General features: G+C 36.3%; 1 protein-coding gene across 1 annotated transcript in view; it reads right to left on the bottom strand.

The window, feature by feature from the left end:
• Nucleotides 1–24,126, bottom strand: part of Nep3 (M13 family metallopeptidase neprilysin 3) — a 189,635-nt gene that overhangs the window by 87,266 nt on the left and 78,243 nt on the right. The window contains exons 3-5 of the mRNA XM_089090512.1: nt 20,965–21,160; nt 3,808–4,029; nt 1,320–1,606 (exon numbers count right to left, since the gene is read on the bottom strand). Of these exons, the coding sequence (XP_088946638.1) occupies nt 1,320–1,606; nt 3,808–4,029; nt 20,965–21,160 (705 nt within the window). The remainder of the gene's footprint in view (nt 1–1,319; nt 1,607–3,807; nt 4,030–20,964; nt 21,161–24,126) is intronic.

Genomic DNA, 24,126 nt, shown 5'->3' on the forward strand with positions numbered 1-24,126 from the left:
GCCATAAGGCTTCAATATTGTATCATTATTCATTTAATTTTTTCCCAGAGACATTTCCCATGGAAAAGGTGGTCGCATAAACTTTGAAAGGAGCACATTCGACCGGAAATCGGGAGTTCTAATGCCCGTTTTAAGAGTCAAAAGTGATCATAGGGCAACTAGCCTCCTTACCGCGTACTCTTTTTCTCAAACGCACCCAGCAGAATTTTGAGATAGTCATTTTGTTGAAAATAGTTAAAGGTTAAATAGGTTAAAATAAGTTAAAGGGTCGATACGATCAGCCCTGGGAAGAAAACAAATAAAGACGCATCGGTGATCGTTCTTCTGGCAAAAAATACAAAATTCCACATTTTTATAGATAGGAGCTTGAAACATCTACAGTATGGTTCTTAGATATTCTGAGGCTCGTAACTTTTGATGGGTAAGAATACAGTTAATTTTACATAATTGGAATCAGCATAATAATCCGATTCTTTTGAAGTATCTCTTGATATCAAAATCCCTTTTTTAGAGTTTCGGTTACTATTGAGTCGGGTCGCTCCTTACTTACAGTTCGTTACCACGAACTGTTTGAAATCCCAAAGGTTTACAGAGAAGAAAAGCGTCATAATTTGAGCATGAAACAACAATATTACTCTCACTCTCTTTGTATGTCAATAAACCTTTCAAAAAAGCTTTCGTTTAAGGTTGACATAGGAAGTTTTAGAAATTGACAATTATCTTTAAGAAACCTCAGTATAATATAAGTTCTAAAATTAATTATCCTTCTGAAACATGCGACTTTGCGAAAAACCTAATGCTCTAAATTGTGCCTAATTGACAAGATACTTCTATCATTTGACTTATTAATTCCAAATATATCCATTCACCGAATTAGAATTATAATACCATTTAGATTCTATCTCAGATAACAGCCTAAACTTCCTAAAAAAGGAAATCTTTCCTTTCTTCGGTGGTTTTCAGCTGCTTTCAATATATTTTAATCTACTTAGAATGCAAAACAAAAATCAAAAATACAGTTCGGTAGATCGATAAAGCCGAACCTCAGCTATCCAATGACAGTAAAATATTTTTCTTGTGTTTAAAATTTGATTCCAACGAGCTACAAGAAATAACTTATCAAAAGTTTCCAAACGGAACAGAAGCCTTAAAGCAGAAATTAATGCTAAGGAATGGCGAATTGGCCATGGTACAGAATTTAACCACTTTTTTTATCCTAAATCTATTGCTAACAATGTGTTCAATAGACTTTGTTGTAAGAAAAAGAAAACTAGCATTTTGAATAGTCAATATTCTTCCGAAAAACAATAGAAATTTACCTGAATAACGTATACTGAAGAATTCCTATCATCTTCAGAGACAGTCCAGGTAAAAAGTCCACCCATACTATATTCGTTATGAAGTTTTTCTAAAACCAGCTGAAGATTCCAGCTGTTTACACTGAAGTTTCCAGTAATATTCCAGCCTCCAAATTCATTTATTAGATCCAACAATGGCTTAGCTCCCAGCTTTTCAATTTTCTCATTTAAGTCTATGCAAGAATGATAGTAGATCTTTGCTTTCTGTTCTGCGTCACCAATAGATATGTCACTGGCATTATAACTGTCTAAAAATGGGGAAAGTAATAGATCATAATACTTATTCATAGAGCCAACAGTATACAGATTAGCTCTACGACTACTCGATATAATCTACCTTGGAAAAACAATTAGAAATAATAACACACGAAAACGTTCTCATAGGATTATTTCTCAAGAAAAATAAGAAATTTTTTTCTATATTGATGGGTCCCTTGTCGGGTTCTTAGACTGTTTAAACCCACTTATGTGGTTCTCACCGAGATTCCAATTCTTTTTTAGTTTTTCCTCCCACTCTTTTGAAACTTTGTTTTACTATAGCGTTCGATACGTAGCCTTAGACTAAATAAGCTTCACATATTTAGAATCAATATAATAATTAAATTGTTTGTTGTTTATTTGTTGCAAATTAATTTCTTCGAGTATGGATGGCTAAGAGCTCGGTATCGACAATGGTCGCTCTTTCCTTACCGTTCACTATCATGAACACTTGGATACGGAACTTTGTATTTTCGTTAAAAATATTGATCATCTGACGTGAATGTATATCTTTATCTTTCGCCAGAAATGATCATCTCAAAACAATGTTAGTCAGAAATAGTAAGATGATTGTAACATCACATCATAATAAGTCACCATTTTAGGCTATTTAATACGAAACAAGTCCCAATGGAAACTCATGCCGCGATTATTCCCAGCCGATTGTTCCTACCACCAACATTCTGATCAAGACTAGTCCTCTGAGAAGTTTTCCTTTGACGGCAATTCCTACCATATACTAGATAAATTATATATAAATTATTGTATAATAACTCTGTTGCTGCCACCTCCTCAAAACACTAGAGTAGAGTAACATTGGCACTTCACTGAGAACAAAATATAGTTTGAACGAGTTTTTGTCAATAAAAGAAAAATCATAAACAACGACTAGATGAATCAGGTGTTTCTAGCACTCCGAATCTTCGAGTGATAAATTTCCTGAAGTTCTTCTTATTATTTCGGTGTTTGAGACGTAAAGCAAAATTATTACACTAATTTATACAATTATTATTTTGAAAACACAAACATACAAAAACAACACAGATAATTAAATTTGTAAGAAAATACCTCACAAAATATTTAGTTGGTTAAAAAATTTAATTGCATTTTGAAAATCAACGTCCGAAGCTCGACTTCAAAAATGAAAGCAAGACGGCAAATACAGATTGAAACTTACTTTGTCATAAAATGTGCTGAGCGCTATAAATTCAACCATCAATTAGATATTGTAAAGGCCCAAGAGAGACAGAGCGGCCAGACCCCCGGGGGGGGGGGTCTGGTCCAAGTTTTCTTTCCACACAGAAGTAGAGAATTTACTTGCAAAAAATGTTGGAACTCAAAAACTGTTCATTCTTTATGCTGGCTTAACATTTTTCATAAAGAACCAATAAAATTTTAAAAAGACAATACTATTTGTCTCTCCTGAAATTGCATTTACTTGTCAGTCTAGATGTTTTTAATTGGTTAATCCAAATTATGAATTATCTTCTTTTTAAAAGGAGGGATTATCTTTTCTCGAGAAATACAGAATAATTTGATCACCTTGCAAAAATATGCCATCAAAATAAATCAATTGAATTAATTAACTATTTTTAAGACAAAAATATAAGAAAGTAATCTCTATTTTTCTCTTTGGTCAAAGCTTGAGATAAAGTTCAAAACGAAAAGTACCAAGGACAGTGAAACTTGAATCAGATTATTTGGATCGGTGAAGTGGAAATATGCACGATCATATATATCTTAATAAATTAGAAACAATCGAAAGGTCGGTTTTAAATAAAAATGTCTCCGTCTGCAGTTATGCTGTTTATGGTAATGGCGGGAGCAAAAAAAAAATAAAAATAATAATAAAAAGAACCTGGATAAAAAATCAGCAGAAAACAAACTAGAAACATATGGTTCAAATAGCTTATGAAGGTGTACTTGCCTTTTGGAATAAGTAAACTTTTAATGTTTGAAATTTACAGAAAAGGTGCTGTCAAATTTAGCTAGCTAGTTTTACTCATTCTTTAACGATTTAGCGTGGTAACACTGGCAAAATGTGATACTGTCCTAAATACCTAATAAAATCGAACCAAAGGCAAGGCAAATGTTAGAAAGGAACAGTTGTCAGGTATTCATAGACTCAAGATGGGTCAAAGAGGCAAGAATATTTGTATTTTTATGTCCTCGACACTTTATTTTTCCTCACCTTCCAAAATAGCTTTCATAATTAGCTGATTGTCTTGCCAAAGCTTATCGAAGGTTCCCCAGGTAGGCTTCCCATCAGGAACCGGGTTATTGTTAAGCCATCCTCCGCATGAGTATTGATAGAAATCATCACAGGGATCAGCGGAGTAATCTATCGAGGTCAAAATTGCTGCTGCTGTAGATACACATGCTGGAGTGAGACAGATTTCCTCGTCAAAAATCACTAGAAATAGATTTTTTTGTTTTATTTATTTTTTTTAGTGTGAATCTCAAAAGAAAAGGGAAAGGCTTAAAACAATCATAGTTGAAGTATAAGATCAGACAGTTTTGTAATAATGTAGAAGTATAACAGCTTTGTAATCAGTGGTTGTTCTGGCCTTCCTTGCGCCCGGGACAAAATATTAATAAGCGCTTCTCCCCCCTTTTTTCCATGAAATTTAAAGGCCGAATTAAAAAAGAATAATTTACTTTTCAAATTATTTTCAATTTATTAATTAATTAATATTATATTTTTTATTATTTTCATCTATTTTTTCAAGTTATTTAATTATTTTAATTTAATTATTTTAATTATTATTATTTAATTATTGTTCTATTGCCATTTTGTTCAACGCAGTTGAAAGATCTGGAAATTATATCTTTGAAGAGGACACTCCCCCCACAGCTGTTTGTTATGCCCTGGGGGGCATATAAGGCTTTTACAGAAAGGGTTATTGCAGTAACTTCAAAAAGGGTTCATTCAATTGGAATTTGTAAGGGCTAATATCCTTTTTAATAGTAGAAAGTAATTGAAGGGTTACTTACCCCCCTCTCATTCCCACCATTTCCAAAAATACATCCAAACAAATTTTGAGATAGCCATTTTTTTTTAACGTAGTTGAAAGTTCTGGAAACTATGTCTTTGAGGATGACAACCTCCCCTTAGCCCTCAGGGCAAGAATTGTAAGCTATGCCCTGGGGGCATATAAGTTTTTTTTTATAGAAATCGTTGCTAGAGAAACTTCAAAAAGGGCTCATTCGATTGTAAATTGAAAGGGCTAGCGTCCTTTTTAATGGTCGAAAGTGATTGGAGGGCGACTAACCCCCCTCTGTCTCCCACCATTTCTCCAAACATGTCCAATCAAAACTTTGAGATAGCCATTTTGTTCAACGTAGTTGGAAGCAGGGGCGTCCTGAGCTTCATTTCATTGGGGGGGGGGGCAATCTTCGTAAATTTACCGAATTGCTACCTGATTTATGCCGAATTTTCTGCAGAAATCAAGAACTTTCCTAAATTTCGGCCGATTTTACAAAATTTCACCGAATTGCTACCTGATTTATGTCAAACTTTCTGCAGAAATCATGAATTTTGCTAAATTTCGCCTGATTTTGCAAAATTTCTGCCAAAATTTTCGCCTTCGGCGAAAATTTTACCGTATTCCAACAAAGTTGGGGAGCCAGCCCCTCCCCCCTTGGGACACCCCTGGTTGGATGTTCTGGAAATTATGTCTTTGAGGATGACATCCTCCCCAAACCCCTCAGGGCAAGGGTTGTAAGTTATACCCTGGGGCATATAATCTTCTTGTAGAAAGCGTTGTTGTAGGAACTTCAAAAAGGGCTAATTCGATTGGAATTTGAAAGGGCTATTGCCCATTTAATAGTCAAAAGTGATTGTACGGTAACTAACCCCCCTTCACGCCCACCATTTCCCCGCACACATCCAATAAAAAATTTGAGACAGCCATTTGTTCAACGTAGATGGAAGTTCTGGAAATTAGGTTTTGGAGAATGACAACCCCCCACAACCCTCAGGGCAAGGTTTATAAGCTATGCCCAGGGGGCATATAAGTTTATACAGAATGTGGTGTCGTAGAAACCTTAAAAAGAACTCATTCGATCAGAAACTGAAAAGGCTAGTGCCCTTTTGAATAGTCGAAAGTGATTGGAGTGCGACTAACCCCTCTCTCACGCCCACCATTTCCCCGAATACATTCAATGAAAGTTTTGAGATAGCCATTTTGTTCAACGTAGTTGAAAGGTCCAGAAATTATGTATTTGAGGATGACAACCCCCCCCCCCCCCCCCCTCCCTCCCTTCCAGTCCCCAGGGCAAAGATTGGAAGCATGCCCTGAAGACGCACAAGGGTTTCATAGAACTCGTGGTTGTAAAAACTTCAAAAAAGACTCATTCAATGGGGAATTGAGAAGTCTAGTGCCCTTATTAATATTCAAAAGTGATCGGAGGCGGATGGCCCCCACGCCCATCATTTCCCCAAATACTTCCAATCAACATTTTGATATAGCCATTTTGTTGGACGTACTTGAAAGGTCTGAAAATTATGTCTTTGAGTATGACGACCCCCCCCTCCCACCACCACAGCCCTCAGGGCTAAGGTTGTAAGTTATGCCCTGGGCATAAAAAATTATTTTGAATGTTTTCATTATTATAACTTTAGGAAATCCAAAATTAATTAAGATTTTAAGGAATAAATATCAGCATATGTATATTAAACTGACAATGCACGTTTTTTCAGTATATTCATTTGAATTTTTTCAGTTAAGTACAAATTATATTCTGGCCATATGAAAGCATATGGGTTTAGAACCTTAAGCACATTAATTTTCTGCTCGTTTTGGGTTTTAATTTCTGTTTGTTATGGGTTTCATTTATTTATACTGATTTGTATATATTCATTTATTTGATACTGATTTGTGGTAGTTGTATGCTTGGTAGATTATTTGATACTATTTTTGTTCATTTTTGGTTTAATGGAGTTCTTGACTTTTTTTTGAAAAACTTATTTTGTGGCTTTTTAATTAATATTAATTAGAAAGATTCATAGCCTGACAAAATGTTCTGCCTTTGGGATTGCTTTAACCTGTACAACTTTCTTGTTATTTGTTCTCGTCTTTCGTTTTGGGAGTAAATATTTTCGAAAACCCCTCTTCCGTACTGATATGTTTAAGGTAACAGCAGCTAGTGCTCAGCTTCGTCAAGAGAATGGAGTCGAACCATCTTTTGAAAATTACACTTGAAGGGTTTTTTCATGCCTTTCGTCCCTAGGCATGCAAGGATATCGATGAACAGAGAAATTCTTCAACTCTAAGGCAGCCCACTTATCCCTCACTTAAAAAGACAGGGGGGAGCAACAAGCCCTTGCGTCCCAGGGTCCCACCAAGATGGCCGGGACCTAAATAAGTAAGTATATTTAGTGCATTGCGAACTGAATCAGCACTATTAGAACCAGTTTGAAACATGAAAATGGGTCTCAGCCGCTGTAATCGGAAAGTCACCGCATCACTTTTCAGGGTGAACATCTTTTGCACCCCATTGCTTGTTAATTCCATAGTTTGTTTAATGAATTTAAAAAAAATAGTTTTCTGAAGTAAATAAAAAATAAAATTGACACTTAAAACGGATATAAGCTATCCATCGTCAGCCTATTAAACATATATTTATCAGATTACCAAAATTTTACTGACAGCTAATATTTCCCTATCTTTGTAAAATTATGCATAACTAGCGCCTTACTTAAAAAAAAACACCCAAAAGTTGTCACGTAGCCTACAGAAATAATACACTTAAACTGTTAGACTTTTGCTAGTATTTTTATAGCCCTAATTTCGATAGCAATTCGTATGTACTTGCAATTTTCTTGAATAAATATTATTTTCATAACAGAAAAGCCATTATTAAAAGAACATACTAATTCATAGGGTAACTAATTGGCCTCGCCAGCAATTATATCAATAGCCGGTAATAAACAATTATAAAAGATTTAGCATCTCAAAATACAGAAACAAAAAATCGCATTAGAAATTCCAGAAATGCGGCCATTTCTGTCTTTAGTAATGAGAGTTTTAAGCTGTGATGTGAAATCTGAAGTTAGTCTATCAGACCAGCTACACAATGCACTTGTCTAAAAAAATAAAAAATAAAATAAAATCATTATTTGTGCCACCTTCATTAAAAAAATCAACTTTGCATTTAGGCAATATTAAAGAACCCAAGACTATGAATAAACCCGTCTTAGCCAATGAACTGGAAACTATGTGTGACTTGGAAATAACTGTTTTGTTTTGTGCATTTATATATATCGTTGATTTATTTGTTTTAATTTAGTATTTCTACTGTCTCTACTGATGATCGTTACTGTATATGTGGTCGAAATATCCAGAACTTTTGTATCTGTTTTTCGCTGTCTAAGAAAAAGACTTATCCCTATTTGAACTTTTATTTTTGAGCCTGAGAAAATTTGCCTGACTTTCAAAAAAGTGAAAAAACACCCCCAAAAAGTCAAGTGAACTTGAAAAACAACAGCATCAGATTCAGCATATCAGAGAACCCTGCTGGGAAGGTTTCAAGCTCCTATTTACGAGGATGTGGAATTTTGTGTTTTGGCAGAAGAAAGATCACGAATGTATATTATTTCTTTATTTTCCAGGGGTGATGTTAAAGAACCACTGATCCTAGACGATTAGGAGAGAACGCAATCGAACGAAAATCAAAATTTCCAGTAACCTTTTGAAATGGCCGGCCTCTAGTCCCCCTCCCTCGCCCATTTTTACCCAAAGACGTCTGACCAGCATTCATTTAGTTCAGCATAGTTGAAAAGTCATATAACTCCGCTTTAGGTGATGACATAATCCTCCATAGTCCCTGGGGAAAGGTTTGTAACTTACGAAATTTGCACATATTGTTCACGTAAAGACTTTGATTTGTACCGTAAGGAAAATGTGATATATTTAAATACAAAAAATATAATTCCTTTTTTCTAAAGATAATTCCGACATAAATTAAACGTCCCCGAATTGAGTTCAAATACTGTTTCCAAGAGTCTGAATTCTTAATCAGCCTAAAGAAAAACTGCCTTTTAGTTCCAGCCAAAACTCGGCGCTAATCACGGGAGATGGTTTTGAATTTCGCCGAGAAGATTGGTAATACAAAAACTACTAAAAACAGTTTCGCAGGAAGTCTAAGTTATAAGAGAGTGTGAACGTTGAAATCATCGAAATATTTAAAACAAAATTATTGGATAAATATTTAGCATAATTTAGTCAGTTTGCGAACATAATTACAGAATAGCGGCCCCCTCCACAGGACTTTGGCCAAATTTGAGTCAGCTCTTAGAGCGCAGGACAAAAACCATGTTTTATAGTGCTGTAAAGGTGCCTTTTTTGCGGGATTCGTAAATCAGATTCAGGCATTCGTAGATGAGGATTAGTAGATCAGAATTATTTCGGCGTTCAGGCATTGCAATTCAGTCATTAATGTTGCCAGTTGAAGTGAACCACTGCTGTACATCTAAATATGTAAGTCATAATAAAACTATTGCTTTTCTACTTGTGTTTATTTTATATGTCTATATCTATTCGCACGACAGGTAATTAGTTCGTATGTCTCCATGGTACGTTCCCAGGGATCTGATTTTTACATAACATTAGAGGTAATTGATTTCCAGATAGCTCAAGGAAAAGAGGTTACATTTATATAGTTACACATTTTATTTTCTCTCAAGAATTGAGGGTGGCGAGGTCATAAGTTTACTTCACTCCCCATTGCTGTGGCGTGATCATAAACTTAATTTTATCATTATTTTTATAGCTTGCCTAGTCTATTAAGTAGCTAAAGAAAAATCACCCCGGAAGAACTGGAGCGATCGGTACACCACTTTAAATCAGAATATTACATATGGCACAGTCCTTAGCGCTATAAGTGGCTCTATCGGATAACTTATAAGGTGTGAGTTCACAGCCTTAAAAAGTATAGTATTAATTCGACGTAGCCAATCTTATGACCAATATTAGTATAGCCATAAAAGTTTATCGCTACATATGGCGCAGTCTGAAATTGGAGAAAATCATGCGGACTAATTAGGCTGTAAACTTTGTAATTTAAATTTAATCATTGGAGAGATACAGACATATATAAAAAAGTGATTAGGCCTATAACCGCTAAGCTATTACAGGAAAACCATTTAAAATATCTCATGGGAGATAATAGCCTCCCCCAAAATAATTTAAGTGAAAAATAAATATATTTTGAGTTATTCAAACGCAAAAAAAAAGTCAGAAAATGTCAGAAAAAATGTCAGATGGTCGTGAAAAATATAGAAATAGCAAAATCAATTCCGCAGTACAATGGACAATCAGATATCGACGAATTTAATATACAATTGGCCCAGTTCGTAGAATTAACAAAAACAGAGCTAGAAATGTTAGTCGACATACTTCTATTAAGATTAAAAGGCCAGGCCTTAACCTTTCTAAATCAAATTGAAAATACTATTGGTGATGACGCCAGCTTGCCAATAAATACAGTGGACAAATTATTAACGGCATTTAAAGATAGATTTATCGAAACCAGTTCCACAAATAAATTAAAACACGAAATGGTATGCTCTGACCATTCACAAAACATAAGAGAATATCTTGATAATATACGCATTTCAGTAGAGGCGAAATACGGAAAAGGTTCAGAAGAACTGTATGGAAAAGTCATACTAAATACCTTTTTGCAAGGGCTTCCCCCAAAACTATATAGAATGGTAATATCCAAAAATATACAGACGTTGGATCTTGCAGTTCAAGAGGTAGATAGATTGATTGACGTTGATACGAGGGTGGCTAATCCCAGTAAAGCAAAAATAAATAGCCTAGGCGATTCAAACGCGAGCCTGACTTTCAAGGGCGATCAGGTGTCTCCCGATAAAATTCCAGTGGACAACTCCACAGTCTCACACAGTAATAAGACGCACAAACTCGCTGGACAGAAAACAGTAGGTTTTAAGCCCGCCAAACAAGCTAATTGAAAAAACAACATTACAATAATAAGATACTATATTTGTAATCGACCTGGGTACATCGCGAGGGAGTGCCGTTATGTCCCCAATCGCACACCAAGAATTGCTGTCGGTAGTTCGCAAAATTATGGCAACTATTTGTTCGGAAGAACAAATTTTAGCGCCAGTAGTGCACTAGGCTATAGCCATGGAATATTGCGGCAATCAGTACCTTACAACGCGTACCAACCAAATTTGTACAATCCTCCCCCCAATATGCAAATTAATTACGGATTTGAAAACCCAAATACTCGCCAAAGCCAATATAATGCGAGAATGGTATATAGAAATCCCGAAAATTTGCCGGCGGGAAATGAAAATTTTTCAAGCCGACGGCAAATATTTAATTGGCCAACGGGAAATGAAAATTTTTCAAGGCGACGGCATTGGCAGTCAGCGCCAGCCGGCACTGACGCAAGAAATCCAAACTATCGTAATAATACCTGGCAAAATCGACAAACAAATGTAAATCAATTAGATATGCCTAAAGAATCTCACATGTATGAGTCTCTACTGCAGACACCGACGTATGAAATAAATCCCTGGGGAAACGCGTCAGGCCCCTCAGAAATATAAATTAGATCCAGAGGGTGCCTAGAATGTTTTATAGGTCCAAACCGATAGTAGTACCGTCTTGTTGTGATAGTAATAATAAGTTACCTATATTTAATGATTTTTGTGTGGCAAATATTTACTTTAAGGCTTTAATTGACTCTGGTGCTACTGCGAACATCATAAACTCATTTGTATTTAATATGTTGCCTCCGCATATTAGGTGACAAAGAAATTTTAATAATCCCAATTTAACTAGCGTGACAGGGCATAAATTGGATGCAAGAGGTTCAAATCGCTTAGACGTAAAAAGGGATAATAGAATTTTTCCGACAGATTTAATAATATAAGATAGCTTTCCGTATGAAGCCATTATCGGCTCAAACTTTTTAAGGTCTAATAGAGTATTATTAGACGTAGCGAATGAAAGGCTTGTCTACCCGGCTAAGGTAGGGGAAGGAATTTCTACATTAAGAAACTGTAACAGAGGTTACGAAGAGAATATAACAGTAAATAAAATTTCTAGCGGTATAATGTCACAATCTTTTGAACCTCATGTCTCGCAAGGAGAACACGGCATAACCAGAAATTTTTTTAATTATTCTGAGAAACATTGCAGAAATGAAGTAAATTTATATAATAAGTGTATTGAATCTGCAACGATAAAAATAGGAGATATGCGACAGTATAGGTCAAACGAAATCAAGAAAATAGCGAAATTATGGAAAAACATAGTAAAACCCAACGTGACGCCACAATATGCCTTAATGACGCAGCATAGCGCCAGTATGAATCTAATAGACAATGAAAATAAAGAAAAATATTATGTATTCGTGATACGGAAAACAAAGATCCCTCCCAAAACAATGCAAAGAATTCAAATATCACAAATGATTGAACAAGTGGATAGTGAATCTGAAATATGGTTTGTGACCCCGTCAAATGAAATTCCTGAAAATCTGTTATGCGAAGAACATATTATAGCTTACGACAAAGGAGAAAGTTTTGTTTGGGTAACTAATAACCATGAAAATGATACAATTATAATAAAAAGGGGGACGTGTTTAGTTCAAATCCAAGTTTTATCGGAGAATGATTTAAATAGATGGGAGAATTCCAAAAGAAACCTAGTAAATGGAATTAAAACCTCAATTAACAAATACCCTCTAACTAAATCGCAATTCTTAAACAAATTTAGTATGGATCATATTAAGGACTTAGACCTTAAGGAAAAATAATGGGAATTATTATGGAATTTTAAAGATGTATTTTCCGCATCTGAAGATGACATCGGACTGATACCATTTTATGAACATTCAATTTTAACAACTGGTAATCCTGTAGCGAAACAGCCATATCGTGTGCCGTATAAGCACAAAGAATGATTAAAAAATAAAACTCATGAATTAGAAAAAAATGAAATTATACGCCCCAGTATAAGTCCGTATAGCGCACCAGTGATCTTGGTACCAAAGAAGAATGGTGACCTTAGACTTGTAGTAGATTATAGAGCCCTTAACAAACAAGTAGTTAGTGATAAATTTCCTCTACCAAGAATAGATGAAATTCTTGACTCTATTTCAAGCAAAAACAAAATTTTTACTTCTTTGGATCTTACCCAAGGCTACCACCAAGTGAAAATAGCCGAAAAAGATGTCCATAAAACTGCATTTTCAACAGCTGAATGTGGCTCATACGAATACTTAAGAGTACCTTTTGGACTTAAAACAAGTTCAAGCGCGCTACGTAGACCCTTGTTACATCTATTAAGAGGATTAAAGAATATCATTCATTTTGTTGATAATGTCATATGCGTGGGAGAAAACGCTGAACAACATTTAGCAACATTAGCTTAGGTGTCCGAGAAATTCAGACAGGGTAAATTAAAATGCCGGCCTGAAAAAGTAAATTTATTTCAACCTAAAATTAAATTTTTAGGAGTAGTAGTAACACAAGGAGAGATATCCCCAGACCCAGATAAAATAAAATGTGTTGAAAACCTCGAACCCCATAGAACTATGAAAGAATTAAGAAGAATTTTAGGTCTTACTGGCTACTTTAGAAAATTCGGGCGAAATTATGCCCAAATTGCGAAACCCCTCACAGTGTTAACTAAAGGGAACTCCCAAAATATTACCTGGTCCCAGGGAGCTCAAACCTCCCTAAACCGTCTCAAAAAGGCACTCACTTCTGAACCAATATTATCGCTGCCTGATTTCGATAACGGAAAATTTTTGGTCACAACCGATGCTAGTTCAAAGGGCATTGGCGCTATTCTTTCGCAAATAATACCGGTAGAAAACCCTTAGTCTCTAGAGGTAACGCCTAAACAAAAAAAAAATTAGAAAAAGTTATATGCTATTCGAGTAGAACCTTATCAAAAGGCGAAAGTAGTTATTCCGCCTCAAACTTAGAATTATTATCTATAATCTATCACTTGGACAAATTTAGAAACTATATAATTGGTAGAAAATTTATACTATGATCAGACCATAAAAGCTTGCAGTACCTGCGCACATTTAAAAACCCCACGGGAATTCTAGCCTGATGGATTATGAAAATACAAGACCTAGATTACGAATTTGAATATTTAAAAGGTAAACAAATGCAGCTTGTGACTTTCTGAGTAGATACCCAGAAAATATTCCATCGGAAACTGAGGAAAATGAAGTTAACGCTATCAATGCTAAAGGTAAACATAAATGTAAGAAAAACAAAGATAAAGACACAGTACAGGAAAATAAGCGTAATTATTGTCCCCTGTCTTTAGAAAATACAAAAAGAAAGCGAAAAAGGACAAAATGTGTTCAGCGCTTATTAATTATTTTTTGAATGATGATGCGTTACCAGATAAATTCAAAACTCTTAGAAAAGAGATAGATAATTTTTATTATGATCTTGATGAAGAAATACTATGCAGAATCGTGACTGCCGAGGCAAATAGAAACTGAACCTCAATAATATCTGTATTACCCCAAAACTTAATAACACCTGCATTTGAATATTTTCATTCAGACATAGGCAGACATTTAGGAGTAACGAAAACTTTCCATAAATTAAAACAATATTTTTACATGCCGTCGGGAATAACAAAACTTAAAGAATTTGTAAGTACATGCGAAGCATGTAACTTAAGAAAAAAACCCAAGCTTATCCCAACCCTCGAATGGGAAGAGTCCCGGTAGCGAGATTCCCCTTCGATATTGTCTCATTTGATTTATATGGAACCAACGGAAGCTTGCCTGTTTCCAAGCGAGGCCGTAATTGTATTCTTTCAGTTATAGATCATTTTTTTGGTTTTACTTTTGCAAAAGCATTAAAAAATCAAGGCACTTACGCCACAAGTAAGGCGTTGGCGAAATTATTTTTAAAATTTGGCATTCCAAATAAGGTTTTAAGTGACAACGGAAGCAATTTCGTTTCAAAAGTAACAAAAGACTTAATGAATTTTCTTAACATAGAGAAAATGGTGACATCTCCATATCACCCACAAGCTAATGGTAAAATAGAAAATAGGCATAAAATATTTTTGAACGCATTAAGCATTTATACAAAAGACAACAGGAACGATTGGGATCAATTCTAACCTTATTTAACTAACGTTATCAATACTGCTCGTTCAGAAACAACTAAAGACAATCCATTTTATTTACTTTTTGGTCGTGATTTTAGAATCCCGTAAGATGAGATTATTGAGTCCCGGCAATATTACAATAACTCGGAGGATTAGAAACAAGAATTCATAAATAGGATGAGGAAAACTTATAAGATAGTTAGGCAAGAGTCACCTGTGTCTGTGTTGTCTCTATGTGTGTGTCTTCTCTGTGTGTGTGTGTCGTTTCTGTGTGTTTGTCCTCTCTATGCGTGTGTCGTCTCTTTGTGTGTTTCGTATCTGTGTGTGTGTTGTCTCTGTGTGTTTGTCGTCTCTGTGTGCGTGTCGTCTCTCTATGTGTGTCGTCTCTGTGTGTTTGTCGTCTCTGTGTGTGTGTCGTCTCTATGTGTAATTCGTCACTTTGAGTGTGTCGTCTTTGTGTGTGTCGTCTCTGTGTGTGTGTCGTCTCTGTGTGGATGTTGTCTCTGTGTGTGTGTGTTGTCTCTATGTGTGTGTCGTCTCTATGTGTGTTTCGTATCTGTGTGTGTGTGAAGTCTCTTTGTGTGTGTCATCTCTATTTGTGTTTGTCATTTCTGTGTGTGTGTCTCGTCTCTCTGTGTGTGTTGACTCTGTGTGTGTGTATCGTCTCTGTGCATGTGTCGTCTCTATGTGTTGTTTCTGTATGTTTATCTTCTCTGTGTGTGATTCGTCTCTTTGTGTCTGTCGTCTCTGTGTGTTTGTCCTCTCTGTGTGTGAGTGGACTCTGTGTGTGTGTGTCGTCTCTGTGCATGTGTAGTCTCTGGGGGTGTTTCGTATCTGTGTGTGTGTTGTCTCTGTGTGTTTGTCGCCTCTTTGTGCGTGTCGTCTCTATAGGTGTTGTCGTCTCTGTGTGTGTGTCGTCTCTGTATCTGTGTTGTCTCTATGTGTGTGTCGTCTCTTTGTTTGTGTGTTTGTCGTTTCTGTGTATTTGTCGTCTCTGTGTGTGTGTCGTCTCTATGTGTAAGTCGTCACTTTGAGTGTGTCGTCTCTGTGTGTGTGTCATCTCTGAGTGGATGTGTGTCTCTGTGTGTGTGTTGTCTCTATGTGTGTGTCGTCTCTATGTGTGTTTCGTATCTGTGTGTGTGTGACGTCTCTCTGTGTGTGTCGTCTCTATGTGTGTTTGTCATTTCTGTGTGTGTGTGTCTCGTCTCTCAGTGTGTGTTGACTCTGTGTGTGCGTATTGTCTCTGTGAATATGTCGTCTCTATGTGTCGTTTCTGTGTGCTTGTCCTCTCTGTGTGTGATTTGTCTCTTTGTGTCTGTCGTCTCTGTGTGTTTGTCCTCTCTGTGTGTGAGTGGACTCTGTGTGTGTTTGTCGTCTCTGTGCATGTGCCTTCTCTGTGTGTGTTTCGTATCTGTGTGTCTGTCATTTCTGTGTCTCTGTTGTCTCTATGTGTCTGTCGTCTCTGTGTGTGTGTGTGTCGTTTCTGTGTGTTTGTCCTCTCTGTGCGTATGTCGTCTCGTTGTGTGTTTAGTATCTATGTTTGTGTTGTCTCTGTGTGTTTGTCGTCTCTGTGTGTGTGTTGTCTCTCTATATGTGTCGTCTCTGTGTGTTTCGTCTCTATGTGTAAGTCGTCACTTTGAGTGTGTCGTCTCTGTGTGTGTCGTCTCTCTATTTGTGTCGTCTCTGTGTGGATGTCGTCTCTGTGTGTGTGTGTCGTCTCTATGTGTAAATCGTCACTTTGAGTTTGTCGTCTGTGTGTGTGTGCCGTCTCTGTGTGGATGTTAGCTCTGTATGTGTGTTGTCTCTATGTGTGTGTCGTCTCTATGTGTGTTTCGTATCTGTGTATGTGTGACGTCTCTTTGGTTGTGTCGTCTCTATGTGTGTTTGTCATTTCTGTGTGTGTGTCTCGTCTCTCTGTGTGTGTTGACTCTGTGTGTGTATCGTCTCTGTGCAGGTGTCGTCTCTATGTGTCGTCTCTGTGTGTGTGTCCTCTCTGTGTGTGATTCGTCTCTTTGTGTCTGTCGTCTCTGTGTGTTTTTTAAAATTTTGGGTCACTTGTCCGAGATTATGGGCAGCTGGGCGTCCCCGAATATTGTCCCAAATTCCTCTCTCAATTTAGCACTTGTTCACGAATGCCCAGCGTCTCTAATCACTTTCCCAATAGTATCTATTCATTTTCTCAGCTCAGTTTAGAAAATCTGAGTCAATTTCCACTTTTTCAAATTTAGGGTCACTTGCCTGAGACTCTGGGCAGGTGAGGTGGGCACCTCCAAAACTTTGTCCCAACTGCCACTCTCGCCTTAGAACTTATTTATGGATACCTAAAACCGTCAACGGTTAGACTGTTGCCCTAGCGGTAACCATGCCATGCTCTGCACACATACCAACAATATATTTTTGTTTTTTGTTTTCCATTTTCACAATGGGGTCCCAATCGAGCTCATGTCCATTGCTTAGCATTCAGGCCTTGCCAAATAAAGCCCAGATAGTTGGACCCCAATGCTCCAATCTGAACACTGACTAAAACCCCAATTATGAGCTAGGGGATTTCAAACATTCAGGCTGGTGGACTAAGACCCCAATTCTGAGCTGGTGAATCTCCACCATTCAGGCTGCTGGACTAAGACCCCAATTCTGAGCTAGTGAATTTCCACCGTTCAGGCTGGTGGACTGAAACCCCTATACTGAGCTAGTGGATTTCCACCATTCAGGCTGGTGGACTGGGATCCCAATTCTGAGCTAGTGAGTTTCCACCATTCAGGCTGGTGGACTGGGACCCCAATTCTGAGCTAACAGATTTCAACCATTCAGGCTGGTGGACTAAGACCCCACTTCTGAGCTAGTGGATTTCAATCATTCTGGCTGGTGGACTGAGACGCCACTTCTGAGCTAGTGGATTTCAACTATTCTGGCACTTTGACTTTTTCATTCCCAACTAAATTAAAAAATAAGCATTTTGAACTAGAAATAAGGAGCATCGTTAAAAACTAAGACGAATGGAAATTATCCCGTATATGAAGTTAGCTACCCCCTCAAAAATACCTTGTTCTTTATGTTAGACTTTGACTTTTCATTCCCAATTACATTAAAAAATAAGCATTTTCAACTAGAAATAAGGAGCATCGTTAAAAACTAAGACGAATAGAAATTATCCCGTATATTAAGTTAGCTACCCCCCTCCGAAATACCTTGTTCTTTATGTTAGAATTTGACTTTTCATTCCCAATTAAATTAAAAAATAATCATTTTCAACTAGAAATAAGGAGCATCGTTAAAAACTAAGACGAATGGAAATTATCCCGTATATGAAGTTAGCTACCCCCCTGCGAAATACCTTGTTCTTTATGTTAGACTTTGACTTTTCATTCCCAATTAAATTAAAAAATAAGCATTTTCAACTAGAAATAAGGAGCATCGTTAAAAACTAAGACAAATGGAAATTATCCCGTATATGAAGTTAGCTACCCCCTCCGAAATACCTTGTTCTTTATGTTAGACTTTGACTTTTCATTCCCAATTAAATTAAAAAATAAGCATTTTCAACTAGAAATAAGGAGCGTCGTTAAAAACTAAGACGAATGGAAAGTATCCCGTATATGAAGTTAGCTACCCCCTCCGAAATAACTTTTTCTTTATGTTAGACTTTGACTTTTCATTCCCAATTAAATTAAAAATAAGCATTTTCAACTAGAAAAAAGGAGCATCGTTAAAAACCAAGACGAATGGAAATTATCCCGTATTTGAAGTTAGCTACCCCCCTCCGAAATACTTTGTTCTTTATGTTAGACTTTGACTTTTCATTCCCAATTATATTAAAAAATAAGCATTTTCAACTAGAAATAAGGAGCATCGTTAAAAACTAAGACGAATGGAAATTATCTTCGATTCTGAGCATTTTTGTTTCCCCTCCAAAGTTGACCCCCCTCCCCTGCCCTCAGAAATGAGGGAAGGAGGGGCCTCTGAGCCTTGCCCTTGAGGCAGATCCCGTTTATTTTCGATTCTGCGTATTGTTGGTTTTCCTTCAAAAATTGACCCCCCCTCCCCTGACCTCAGAAATGGGGGAAGGAGAGGCCTCTGAGCCTTGCCCTTGAGGCAGATCCCGTTTATTTTTGATTCTGAGCATTTTTGTTTCCCCTCCGAAATTGACCCCCCCCTTCCCTGCCCTCAGAAATGGGGGAAGAAGAGGCCTCTGAGCCTTCCCCTTGAGGCATATCCCCGGTTATTTTAGATTATGAGTATTTTTGATTTTCCCTCCAAAATTGATCCCCCCCTCCCCGGCCCACAGAAATGGAGGAAAGAGTGGCCTCTGAGCCTTGACCTTGAGGCGGATCCCATTTATTTTCGATTCTGAGTATTTTTGGTTTTCCCCCCAAAATTGACCTCCCCCCTCCCCTGCCCTCAGAAATGGGGGAAGGAGGGGCCTCTGAGCCTTGCCCTTGAGGCATATCCCGTTTATTTTCGATTTTGAGTATTTTGGGTTTTCCCTCCAAAATTGACCCCCTCCCCCTGCCCTCAGAAATGGCGGAACGAAGGACCTCTGAGCCTTCCCGTTGAGGCAGATCACGCTTTATTTTCGATTCTGAGCATTTTTGATTTTCCCTCCAAAATTGACCCCTCCTCCCCTGCCCTCAGAAATGGGGTAGGAGGGGCCTCTGAGCCTTTCCCTTGAGGCAGATCCCATTTATTTTCGATTCTGAGTATTTTTGGTTTTCCCTCCAAAATTGCCCCCGCCCCCTCCCCCGCCCTCAGAAATGGAGGAACGAAGGACCTCTGAGCCTTCCCCTTGAGGCAGACCCCATTTTTTTCGATTCTGAGTATTTTTGGTTTTCCCTCCAAAATTGACCCCCCCCCTCCCCTGTCCTCAGAAATGGGGGAAGGAGGGAACATTAAACTATTTTAAATTGGCAACACTGTCCAAACATCACATGTGTATTATACAGTACACAATCACCCCATCTCCCCCAAAACACTTTTCAGCCATTTCTTGTTAATTTTTTTTATTTCTAAACTATTTTAAATTGACAACACATTGAAGTATTTGCAAATGCTAAACCCTTTTTTCTCCACCTTAGTAGGATTAAATTCGCGAATCCTACACTCCAATTCGCAAAGCTCAATACCCCTTTCTAAATTTACCAGTTTTTTAAGAATGTACATGTGAACTCATAACGTACATTCATTGTGCAATTGATAACAATAACAGAAAAAAACCTGTTTGCTTAAATTATATTATTACGACCATACTTTCAAAACATGTTTGACCACATTATACCTTGCCAAGTTTAAAAAACCTCGACTCTAGTTTCATAACATGCATTATATTAATGTCTCAGGCATGGGTTTTCCTTGCGCAATTCAATGTAGGTTCCGCGGCTTTATATAACTTACTACTCCCCTTATAAGTGTCACAAAAAATCTCATAAGAGAGAACCTGATATCTAAACCACCACTCCTTATAAAGAAAAAAACATGTAGTGCAAAATTTAGTAGGATGTGGGGGGGGGGGGGAAGGCGGAGAGGAGCAGTAGTGAGAAATTGCTAATAAACAAAAGTGCCAGGATAATTTTTTTCGAAAAGGATGGGCCTGGAATAATTTACCTAGGAGGAGAGTTAACCTTGAAAAAAAAAAGTTTTTTTTCTGGTTCTCATTTTTTTTTTTTTTAAGTCTCCTTTGGAACAATGTTTTTAAATTTAAGGCAGTATGGGTCATGATTCAATCCTTAATAGGTCACAGTTACTACTTCAGCCATGATAGGGGGCAATAAACCTTCGATTAAGGGCTTTAAATAATAGATATTTCAATTGTGGGCTTTTACGTTCTTTTACGTTTTTACTTTCTTTTTACGTTCTCCGTTAAAGAATTTGCACCCAAAGTGCCATAGGGAAGTTTACTCTGATACTATAGAAACAACTTTAAACTAAAAATATATAGATGTGTAAATTAGCTTTGGGACTATTCCTTAACGATCTCTTTACCATCTACACGTTACATTATTGTGGTGGCAAAAAAAAGGAATGGACAAAACTGGATTAAAAATTGATTATGATTTCAGCCCATATAGGATTATGCAGGATTTCAAACTATCAGTAAAAACGACCAGTAAAAAGGGATGTGTGAAACGGAAGAACAGAGTTGTTTTAGAATATCTTTTTGCGTCCCACCCTGGCTCTCATTTTCATTGCCTTTTTCAGCTGCAAAATGACATACTTACATTGTTTGTTATCAAATATATTAATTAAAGCCACTATGATTAGAACCAAGCTGGTAAAACAGATCCAAGATAATAAAACAGCTATTAATCGTCGTTCTAAGGAGCTTCGGGCTTTCCACCATTCCTTCCAATGTCGCTCAGAGCCTTCTTCCTCTAGCCGAAGAAATCGATGATTGAAGTTGCTTTGAACCTTAAACTGAAATTTAAAAATAAACTTAAAAATTAGATAATTTTTATCCCATGATCATCACAAGCAAATTCTACAGATAGAAATATATTTAAGCGCTCCAAGATATGGTCTGGGTAGTTTTAGAAAATTATACCAAAACAAGCTAAGAATATGATGGAGGGTACCCTTAGAAATTGTGTATCCTTGTATATTGTTAGTTTTCTAAGAGAGGAGGGGGAGGGGATGAAGCACTTTTATTTTCCCTTGTGGATGGTTTTGTATTTTATTTAATTCCTGAGTGGATGAATCACAGCGTTTATAGGCTTCTAGTTTTTGTTTTATTTTCAGAGACATGAACAAGGCCAAGGCCAGAACATAATTTGTGCTTTACGGAAAAAAAAAATTATTTTTAAATGTTTTCACTTTTACACCTTTAATATATCAAATTTTATTAGCACTTTAAGGAATAAATATCAGCATATGTATATTAAACTGACAATGGACATTCATTTTTATTTTTTTTTCAGTAAAGTAATTTGTATTTTTTGGATGAAAACAGCATGTATGCGCTTCTATTCTTATTTTATTTTCAAATTCAACAGTTCTGATCTTAACCGATCAAAAAAAAAAACTTATAAAATAAAACTTCAAAGGAACAGAAATTATTCCGTATATGAGGGGAGCTACCTCTTCCTTAATCGTCACTCTTCATGCTATAGTACGACGTTTTGTCAACATTTTTTAAGAACACTTACTGAAACACAAGAACCGTTGAATTGAAATTAGAAAGTTTTTTAGAACACTAAAAAACTTTAGCGTAACGACCAAAGATTGAGGAAGGGGCAGCCCCCCTCACATACAAAATAATTTATGTTCCTTTGAGGTTTTAACATTACTCCTTACTTTCAGTTGCAAAAACTTATTTTTTAAATGAATTTCTCTATACACTGCACCATTTTAAAGCGACCACATTTATCGATAAATTATTTTACTACTAAAGCAGCAAAAGATTTGTTTCCGGTAAAACTGTAGTAAATGCTGTAAAACTAAAGTCTGTTCTTCGGCACCCGGATCAAGGCTCTTTGGATCTTAGGGAAAATGTGGAAATGCGGGATACCAAGGCTATTTTAGGCTAGTGGCACCAATTAACGAAAGTGTAGGTGAAGGAGGCAAAATATATTTTTCCAAAATCTAAAGGCGGTGTCGTGTTTTTTTTAGTGAAAACAGGCAAAACATCATTTTTCAGAGAGGATAGCAAAAACAGGCATTTTTCAAAACATAGGCAGCGTTGAGAGCAAATAAATCTAGAGGTGTGAATGCCTTCCTACCCCCCCCCCCTCTAATTTCCAAATTCTATTTTCGGTTCTCAGAAAAATCAATAAAGCTGCATAGATAACATGATATTACCTGTAAATAATACATGGAACATAAATGTTAATTGTTTGCCAATTTTGGTGCTCAGGAAAACCATAAAGTAATATATACAGGTACCTCCATGTTTTGATGTTCCAGCGGTATTGCTGCTCCCTGAATTCATTACGCTAATCAAGCAAAAATTAGTAATATAAATTAATTGAAACTGAAGACTGATCTTGACTGATGCACTACATACCCCTCTCACCCCCTGAAAGAGCAAAAATTCTAAATTATGAAGATCAAACACTTACTTTTAAATAATCCAAAATTACTCGGTACTTGTATGATAAACCCACTACGGCTCAAGTTGTTTATTCATTGACGCATTATAGAACCGTTTTTTTTTTTCATTAGTTTCTTTCAGCTTAGCGTGAGCCAAGACAAAGAGAAGTGCCAGAATAGATGGGAAATATATAATTTGAGCTATATATGTTCATATTAGGGAGTAAGGGTAAAGTATTTAGACAGTGTGAAGTTAGAAAGCAATTCTTACAGAATAATTGTACCTAACACATTAGGCATGCATACCCGCTATACTTTACCCCCCCCCCCTGATGTGCAAATATATAGCCCAAATTTGTTTCTAAAGTATTATATTTGTATCTTACTTTGGTATATTACTTTGGTATCGGAGAGGAAAAATTTACTAGATCGCATCTGTTTTTACTAAATGCTCAAAATCAAGCATCGATTTTTACTATACGAGGATAATCAATACGATTTTCACAATCTCTTTTCCTTTTTTCTTCTTTTTTTTTCTCTTTTCCTTTTTCTTTCGTTTTCAAAGTATGATTGAAAATTCTGGAAACCTACAAGTTAAAAAATCTTTTTTTTGGATATATATATATATATATATATATATATATATATATATATATATATATATATATATATATATATATATATATATATATATATATATATATATATATATATATATATATATATATATATATATATATATATATATATATATATATATATATATATATATATATATATATATATATATATATATATATCCAAAAACTCCACGACACGACATATTATCCACGACAATTAGGGAAATAAAATCCATAGATGAAATAGCGACAATCACGAGATATTTAGAATACAAATTAAAATGCCGCAAGATATAAAATGTACTGAAATTGTATAAGTTTTTGTAAAATAAACCAGAATCTGCTTATTTGGAAATATGGTATTGATGTAATTACGAGATGAAAAAGTACCAGGTCTGGTGTAAGTGTCCAAGCTATATTAAGTATGATGTGATGACTTGCGTACCGACCAGTGTTTCCACCAGCTCCTTTTTATAATCCCTTAAGCATCATAAGTTTTCCGCAGACGGCGTTTCGGATTCAGTGAGATTTTCCATAAGCCACTAGTTGCCAAAGAAGTCTCACGGTCCAAGTTCTTGACCGCAAAACCCCAGCAGCTTTTTCCGTCCTAATCACTCACAGTGACAAGATTAGAATTCCACTAAGATTTGAAGCTTTTTCTCTTTTACTGGCTAGAAAGGTTCTCCAAACTTTGCTTTTGCGTAAGAGTTTTGTCAAAAATCTTATAACAAAAAG

This window comes from Artemia sp. Qi Xiang Cuo, chromosome 6 (genome assembly GCF_049724085.1).
Source record: "Artemia sp. Qi Xiang Cuo chromosome 6, ASM4972408v1, whole genome shotgun sequence".
Lineage (NCBI taxonomy): Eukaryota > Metazoa > Arthropoda > Branchiopoda > Anostraca > Artemiidae > Artemia > Artemia sp. Qi Xiang Cuo.